General features: G+C 40.3%; 1 protein-coding gene across 1 annotated transcript; it reads left to right on the top strand.

Moving 5' to 3' along the window:
* Positions 1 to 1,017: 1,017 nt before the first annotated feature.
* On the top strand, positions 1,018 to 4,019 carry LOC137740166 (receptor-like protein kinase FERONIA). The gene has a single exon (XM_068479983.1). It carries the CDS (start codon positions 1,242 to 1,244, stop codon positions 3,924 to 3,926), a length of 2,685 nt encoding a protein of 894 aa, XP_068336084.1. The 5' UTR covers positions 1,018 to 1,241; the 3' UTR covers positions 3,927 to 4,019.
* The last annotated feature ends 5,020 nt before the right edge of the window (positions 4,020 to 9,039 follow it).

The following is a 9,039-nucleotide window of genomic DNA, read 5'->3' as shown; positions in this document are numbered from 1 at the left end:
AAAACTCAAAGTTTTCAAGCCATTTTCATTAGTTTTCCTTTTTTTTTTTTTTTTTTTTTTGAATGAAGGTCCTGGGAATCCTCAAATCGTGTCTGTTCATCATACATGATGCGGTTAGTTTTCATCAGATACTATTCATATTTAATTTTAAATAAAAGTATTTAAAATAATTTATGACCGCACGATGTACGATAAATGGATACGATTTGAGAATTTCCAGAATCCTCACAAAGAGAATCCGGAGAAGATCCTCATTCTTTTTTTTTGTTTTTTTTTTTTCCAGTGACTAGTGCAATGATTGATTGTGACCTGTGAAGCTAGTATAACGCACTATATAGGAGATAAGATTACTGCAACAACAATTCTCTCATAGTGCGTAGAAGACTAGTATGCATTATGCATGCGTAAATCCAAAGAGCCAAAGGGGGACCAAGGCGGCTGGGGGTGGGGCAAGGGGTTTGCATTGCCAATGAACAATAATTTTCTCAAAATCTTCTCTTTAGACGTGACATAATTTTATCAAACAAAATTATAAAAGTTACTCAAACGAGCAATATTCATTTCTTATTTTAACCACATTGCTTTGCCTCCGATCATTACAGAGGGGCAGCAATCAAGGATGAAAATTATTTGCACGGTCTTCGCGTACTACTAATAGATGATTATCCATTCGTCTACTAATGAAAATTACATAAGAACGTCACTACTTATAAAAGAGTTTTGGTATTCATGAGATTAAACGAGTGTGCATTTAACACAGTTCGAAATTTAAGAAAATAAATACATATAATTTCCTATTAGGCTTCTAAGAATGAGTACTCAAAGTATCGAATGCTCGGATTAGATGTCAAAAGTACAGAGTTTTCTTTTTGAAGTATATTTGGATTGTTATTGACATTCATGAAATCATACAAGCATGCATTTGATACACTTTAGAACTTATAGAAATAAACTCAACTAATACGCAACAAGACCCCTAAATTGGATGCCATCCATGCCGAAGACTTCATTGATAATTCGTCAAGCCCACTACCTACGTATACACAAGAAAGAAGATATAACTTGACTGATAGATGTTGATCGAGAATCTTTATTTCCAAAACTTGACTTGAAAAGTCTTTGATGATCATATGTCCCACTTAAATCTCAGCAATTTCCACCTTCACACAATTTACAAGAGCTGATCAGTGTATTCATTCATACAACCCAAGCAACAAATTAACACCTTCACACAATTTACCATGACGAAACCAATTTTCATGTCTCATCTGTCCCCTTCCTTGTTTCTGCACATAATCATTGCCACCACACTCGTCGCCGCTGATTCCCCACCCATCTACAATCCGGTGGAAGATATCACTGTTAAATGTGGCCATTCCGGCCAGTTATATAATCCATATGATAAACGAAATTGGAATGGAGATATCAGCTCAAAGTTTACCCCCATAGACCTACACCGAGCAGTTGGTAGTAACACATCCATGTCCAAAGAAGCACCTCGCTCGTTCTCTGGCCCCCAAATTCCTTACACCACAGTTCGGCTTTCTCGCTCTGAATTTACTTACAGATTTAACCTCACCGCCGGCCAAAAGTTCATCCGCTTGTACTTTTACCCTGTTTCGTACCCTGACTTTGACCGCTCCGAAGCGCTCTTTTCTGTCAAAGCAGGTGGATTTACCTTTCTCAACGACTTCAATGCTTCTGTCAATGCCGATGCCGATGCTTATGAGGAGGGGACATTATACAGAGAATTCTGCATCAACATTGAGGAAGAAGAACAAATTCTAAACATCACATTCACTCCCAGTCGAAGCAAAGCAAGCCCGGATGCGTATGCGTTTATCAACGGAATTGAAATTGTGTCCATGCCCCCAAATCTTTACTACACTGCACCAGAACACCCCAATGGGATTGAAATCATAGGCACCGAAAATACGATTCGCGTTGAAAACAGCACTGCTATGGAGACAGTTTACAGAATCAACGTATGCGGACGCGGGTTGTTTTTCAATGAAGACACCGGCTTGTACCGCAACTGGGATAGTTATTCATTTGAGCAACATTACTTGGATAATGCGAGTTTTTGGTCGAGCGTTCAAGCACAAAACACAAGCCTTCATCTCAACTTTTCAAAAACACCGAACTACTCCGCTCCGGAACAAGTTTACCAAACCGGGAGGTCTATGGGCCTTAACTCCACCATCAACCAGCGGCACAACCTCACCTGGAGATTTCCTGTCCATCCCAAGTTTTTTTACCTGGTTAGGCTTCATTTTTGTGAGTTTGAGCCTCAAATTAAAGAGATTAGTGACCGAGTGTTTCAGATCTACATAGCCAATCAAATAGCTGAAACACGAGCCGACATAATCGAGTGGAGTGGCGGGAATGGGATTCCAACCTACAGAGACTATGTTGTGTTCATGCCTTCCGGCACCGGAAACGAGAAGAAAGTATCTCTCTCCATCACACTGCAACCACACCCTATGCATTGGAGGATCAGTAGGTCCTTGGATGCAATTTTGAATGGGCTGGAGATCTTCAAAATGAATGATACATATGGTAATCTCGCCGGACCAGACCCCAATCCGCCTCTTCCTCATCCGAAAGAAGTGATACCACCAAGCAAAAAAGGGTCAAGGACTCATTTTATTACCGTTGTTGCTGGTGCAGTCTCCGCCGCACTCGTAATGCTTTCCGTACTAGGGTTACTCTTGGTTTTTAGACACCGACGAAAATATGTCAAGGGCTACGGACACTCTACCAATTCACGGGGCGGCTCATCTCTGCCGTCTGATTTGTGTCACTGCTTTTCGCTGACGGAGATCAAAGCCGCCACCGACAACTTCAACGAAATTTTCATTATTGGGGTTGGCGGGTTCGGCCACGTGTACAAAGGGAACATCAACATCGGCGGCGGTGATAGTGGGACCACCCCGGTTGCGATCAAACGGCTTAAGTCCGAGTCATCGCAGGGGGCCCAGGAGTTCAAGACGGAGATCGAGATGCTCTCGCAACTCCGCCACCAGCACTTGGTGTCACTCATCGGGTATTGTATGGACGAGGGTGAGATGATATTGGTGTACGATTACATGGCACATGGGACCCTCCGTGAACATCTTTACAACACCGATAATCCTCCTCTTTCGTGGGATCAACGACTCCAAATTTGCATTGGCGCCACTCGTGGGTTGCATTATCTACACACGGGCGGGAAGTACATGGTTATTCACCGAGACGTGAAAAGCACAAACATCTTATTGGATGAGAAATGGGTGGCTAAAGTGTCCGATTTCGGGTTGTCGAAAATGGGCCCCACCACCATGTCCAAGACCCATATTACTACAGTGGCGAAGGGTAGTTTCGGGTACTTGGATCCGGAATACTACCGTCTTAACCAGCTGACGGAAAAGTCTGACGTGTACTCCTTCGGGGTGGTGTTGTGTGAGGTTTTATGTGCCAGACCAGCTTTGGTGCGTGGTCCAGACAAGAAGCAAATGAGCCTAGCTCACTGGGCAAAGAGTCGCTATCTCAAGGGGGAACTTGATCAAATTATGGACCCTAACTTGAAGGGTAAGATCGGAACTGCGTGTGTGAATAAATTCGCCGACATCGCGATGAGTTGCATGCATGATAATGGGATCGATCGGCCGTCGATGAATGACGTTGTGGGGGGGCTTGAGTTTGCATTGCAGCTCCATCAAAAAGAGGAACAAGGAGATTTAGGTTTCGACATTGAAAAGAAGGGAGAAGATGACGTTGCGATAATGAACGATAGTGATGCACTACCGTTTATTAGTAGCTTGGGAGAGTCATCAGATTGGATGACTAAAACAAATAGTAGTGAGCAAAATTCTACTACAAACGAACCGATCAAAGGGATGTCGAGGACAATCTTTTCTGGGATCGACGATCAAGGAGGGAGATGATGATCAGTTGTCACATATTTATTTAGTGATGCGTACGTGCTACAATTTCAACTCAACTTGTAATTTATGTATTTTTTTTTTAAATTGCGTAAACTACCGACTTCTTCCATGAACTTTCACTTAGTTTTCGGTTTTTCTCCTAAATCATTTTCTTTTTCCACATTCACTGAACCAATTAAACGTAAAACCTGTATTGACAAAAGAAAAATAAAAGTAAAACATGTACTGTGACACATTCTTTTCTTTTTCAACACATTTAAGTTTATTTCTGATTTTTAAGTTAAAAAAATTAAACGATACAAATAAATAGAAGCGTGAAGAATGAGGAAATGAAAGCAGATAAATCATTTCCTTAACGCATAAACTTGATTTTATTAGTGTAAGTAATAATAATCATCATGCAGCATAAATTTATTTTATTTGTAATTTGTGAGTGTGAAACTAACAAATAAATCTTTATGAAAAATTGTTTTATGTTGCAGTCCTATTAGATTAGGAATGTGATTGTATAAATTTTGGTGTATTTAGGGATATCTTGGAATATTCCCTAAGTTAGATATTATCCTATTAGAGTTGTAATCCAATTAGGGTAAAGATTTAACATATCCTACTACTATAAATAAAGACACAACAATGGGAGTGAGATAATACACACTTCATAATTACATCTCTCCATTCTCTCTCTTTCCGCATACCATCTCCCTCTCTAGTCCTAAATACAGTTCAGTAAATTAGGTCTACAACAAGTTATCAGCACGCTCATGTCATAAGTTAAGGAATTGAAGAAGCTAAGGAATTGAAGGATCGTGGATGAGACTTACTTCTACAACATCAAAGGCTCAATTATTTTTTGTCAATCGGGTTCTTTTAAAATAAATTAAGATATTTCAAACAACCTTGAAGCATGAAAACAGTCTCCATGATGCATAAAACCCCTATATTTATATTTTCGTTTCAATTATATATATATATATATATATTGCAAATGTGTTCATATATTTTGTCAATATATATACATTTGTTCATGCATTACGAAATTATGCTATGTGGAATTTGTTAGTCAAAACATCGAAATTAATTTAGAAGCAATTAGGGTATTTAACCCTAGAATTTTGAAAAAAAAAACAAGAAGAAAAAATCTGGGATTTCTTGCGGCTGAGCCGGGGCACCACGTTGCGTCGCCGAGCTGGTTGGCCCGAAGCTCAGCCGTAGCTAGGACGACATCGTTTCGACGCCCTGCACAGCACCAGGCCTTTGCCTAGGTTGGTCTCCAAACGTGCCTGAATCCCTGAGTCCACCAACAGGCCTTAAAAGCTTTGTTAGGCTCTGCCTTGCCTCGGCCCACCACGCCTGGGCTTTGCCTTGCTTGGGCTTTGCTTGCATGACCCGGCCCGCCTACAACAAGTTTTGCTTACTGGGCTTGTCGCTTGTCACGGGTTGTGATCACTAAAGCCAGCCCAGATGGTTGGGCTTGCTTCCTTAAGACCCAAACCAAAGCCAGCCAGCAGCTGGGCTTCGCACGCACACCAACAGGCCAGCCCACACGCTGGGTATTTCCCCCGCGCCACTTTGTGGCCCAAACCCAGAACTTTGTTGCTGAACCTCCTTTTTTTACATGTCACGGTTTATGGCTTGCAGCCATGATAGGGCTACCTTGTAGCCAACCCGTGGCCTATCAAACCCCTTTAGGGCTTTGCCCTATACACAGCACCCCAGCCCATCGACTTGGGCTGCAATTTTTTGAACCCAATGCTATTTTTTAGCATTCCCGTTTCTTAACTATACTAGTGTAATTTTTAGAACATTACTAATATTAACCCGAATGTTATTATTTTGCTTCTATGATCAAACATGAATGGTTACAATCTATTGAATTAATTAAAGTGACTAGCAGTCCATTAATCTGACAATTAATCCAAAATTATTAGCCTGAAGCTCACTTTTTGGCAATTAACGATTCAATAAATTATTTCATTTCTTTGAACCGTTGACTATCTTTCGTAGTCCCGATGCACTCACACTTGGTTTCCTGAAGCAATCCATAAATTCACTACACTTTGTTGTATATTGTATTATGTGTTCTTGCAGGTACCCTATATATGAATCGAACACCTAAATCCAACATGTAGTTTCGAATTTAGCACATTTAAAACCTGAAGTTTTCATTCAAAACTTACCACATGAAACTTGTAGCTTTCATGCTTAAATTAAACCAATATATGTCTATAAAATCCAAATGTTCTACGATATATGTATATGGCTTTCCATATGACTAACCACGTTGTTGTTATACCCTCTATTTTAGGGACATGTCGAACTTGAATAAGCTTGCTTTCACCGCTCTAGAAGTATCTAGAATAAACTACCTTAAGTGGGTTCAAGACGTGAAGCTTTATCTTACCGCAAAGGGTATTAAAGCCACCATCGAGGAACCTACCGACGCCAACCCCGTCAACGACGCTGAGAAAGCTACTGCAATGATCTTCATTCGACGACACATCCATGATGCAATGTAGACCGAGTACTTCGTTGAGGATGATCCACGCACGATATAGCTTGCTCTGGCCAACAATTCGATCACTAGAAAAACATTTACTTGCCTGAAGCAAGACACTACTGGTAGCATTTACACTTCCAAGACTTTGAGTCTGCGAATAAATACAATTATGAAGTTTATAGAATCCGATCATTGCTTAAGTTCTGTAAAGTGGACTTAACAAACAAAGATATCTTGGATAAGACATATTCGACCTTCAATGCCAACAATATTATCCCGCAACAACAATATAGGGCACAGAAGTTCACCAAAATTTTGGATTTGATCTCTGTTTTACTTCTAGCTAAAAAGCATAACGTCTTGCATTTACATGTGTTTGGGTGCACAATCTATGTGTCAATAGCGCCGCCACTACATACCAAAATGGGTCCTCATGGAATAATATGAATCTATGTCGGTTATGATTCGTCATCCATTATTCGCTACTTAGAACCCTTGACAATAGATCTCTTTACGCATGTTTTGCGGATTGTCACTTCAATGAGACTGTTTTCACATCATTCGGGATAGATAAGATCACTAGCGTTCCTGTAGAACGTCGCGAATTGTCATGGATTACTCCCACTATGTCTCATTTAAATCATCGCACTCCTCAGTCTGAAACTGAAGTGCGACGTATCCTAGATCTTCAGAGCATTGCTTAAAGCATGCCGGATGCTTTTACTGATAAGTGACGAGATCACATATACCCGTTGCAAACGCACCTGCAAGGATCGGCATACTTAACGTACGCCGTAATACCGCCTTGAAAGGCCGAATTGTCCCCAAAGGTGGGGCTGTCGCACCTCCCACCCGGCTCGGTACACTGTCGGCTAGCCAATTATCTGCTTCTACCCTAAAGTGTGGAAGACCCCTTAGTTCAAAGGATTCACAGCCCTATAAGAGGAAAACAACACAAACTAGCGACCCTAATGTGAATCCAACCATCACTTACTCATTTATTCCAACGCATGAGGTTATTCTAGATTACGGTGATGTCTTAGACGAGACATACCGACTTTTTGAAAATCGTGAGATTTCAGTCCATTACACAGTATTAGATGAAGTTTGGAATCGGAATAAGATGATCGTTGACGATGCATTTGCTTACACAGTAGCTATTAATATCATGCTTAGCAATGACATTGAACCACATTCTGTTGATGAATGTTGACGTATAACGAATTGGTCAAACTGGAAACAAGCAATCCATGTCGAACTCGATTTGCTTACAAAACGTAAGGTGTTTGAGCCTGTAACTCCTACTCCATCACATGTGAAACCCTTGGGCTATAGATGGGTTTTCGTATGAAAGTGTAATGAGAAGAATGAAATAGTTCGATACAAAGCACGCCTCGTAGCGCAAGGCTTCTCTCAACGCCCTGTGATTGATTACGAAGAGACATATTCCCCCGTAATGGACGTCATAATGTTCTGCTTGTTGGAAGTATGCCCACAAAGCCACTCATTTGATGTAATAGCTTTTTGGAATACTTATTGTGTTAAACTTTTATATGTTTAATAGAGGGCAAAGCTTATTGTTAATCACTATTTATAGTATCTTGTGTTTAAGCAATAAGGGAATCCAAGGAATGTAATTGATCTAAGAGATAAGTGATTTAAGTTAGTTAAATTAACGAGACCTTTCTCTTATGTTCATTCCTAAAACGTTCCTAGCCATAGGATTGCCAATTGGGCATTGACAATCCGCTAAGGTTAGTATGTGTTATGTCGACTCAAGCGTGAGTATGAACTAGTCTCAAGTCATTTGGTGTTGGACACTAAGGCAAACACATAGGTGCTCGAAAGAGTAATCAAGTACACTGAACAACGATCAAACGAGAGTTCGAACATACATGTCATGTGAGAACTCAATAGTTGCAATATGCAAAGTAGTCCTTTGACCTGAGGCATCATTGATGTCTAATGGTTAGATCCTTGATCTTTGATTATGTCAACGGCATTCCATTGGAGTGTCCACGGCATTGTTGGGGTCAAGCTATCTAGTCATGTAGGCATATGAATGCACAACAAGGGATCTCTAACCTTCCATAGTGGAAGGAGAATACTCTAAGATATGATTCGAGAGTCTTTGGCCAAAGCATATGAATATGACTAAGGAAGGTTGTTCCAAATCTTATTCAATTGAATCATATAGAGAAATATCACATTGGATAGTAGACATGAAACAAACTATCACTTAAACAATGTAATTAAGAGTATTGTATTAGAGAAGGACCGTATTGCATTGTAGTTGTAACTGGATAGGTTCTCCAACCACTTCTACTTAGCTTGGGTAACCATGACATGCTGCTAGGCGTCACCCATGGTTTGTGGAAGCCCTAAAGATTAGCAAACACTAATTTTAAGGGAGAATTGAAATGTGGTTTCAATTCACAATCGATCGTTAAGAGTAACATCGCCCACTACCTCGCTAATTGGAACCTAATGGATCGTACACCGAGTAAGGATATAAGTGAAGAAATTATATGAAATGGATAAGCAATTAAATGGTTTAATTGAAGAATGGTCAAGATTAATTAAATAGTTAATTAATTATACGAAACGTTCGTATTG

Source organism: Pyrus communis, chromosome 7 (assembly GCF_963583255.1).
Source record: "Pyrus communis chromosome 7, drPyrComm1.1, whole genome shotgun sequence".
Classification (NCBI taxonomy): Eukaryota; Viridiplantae; Streptophyta; class Magnoliopsida; order Rosales; family Rosaceae; genus Pyrus; species Pyrus communis.
This window is presented reverse-complemented; position numbering and strand designations above follow the sequence as displayed.

Coding starts and splice junctions, on each gene's coding strand:
- LOC137740166 (XM_068479983.1), top strand. CDS start 1,242: ATGACGAAACCAATTTTCATGTCTCATCTGTCCCCTTCCTTGTTTCTG.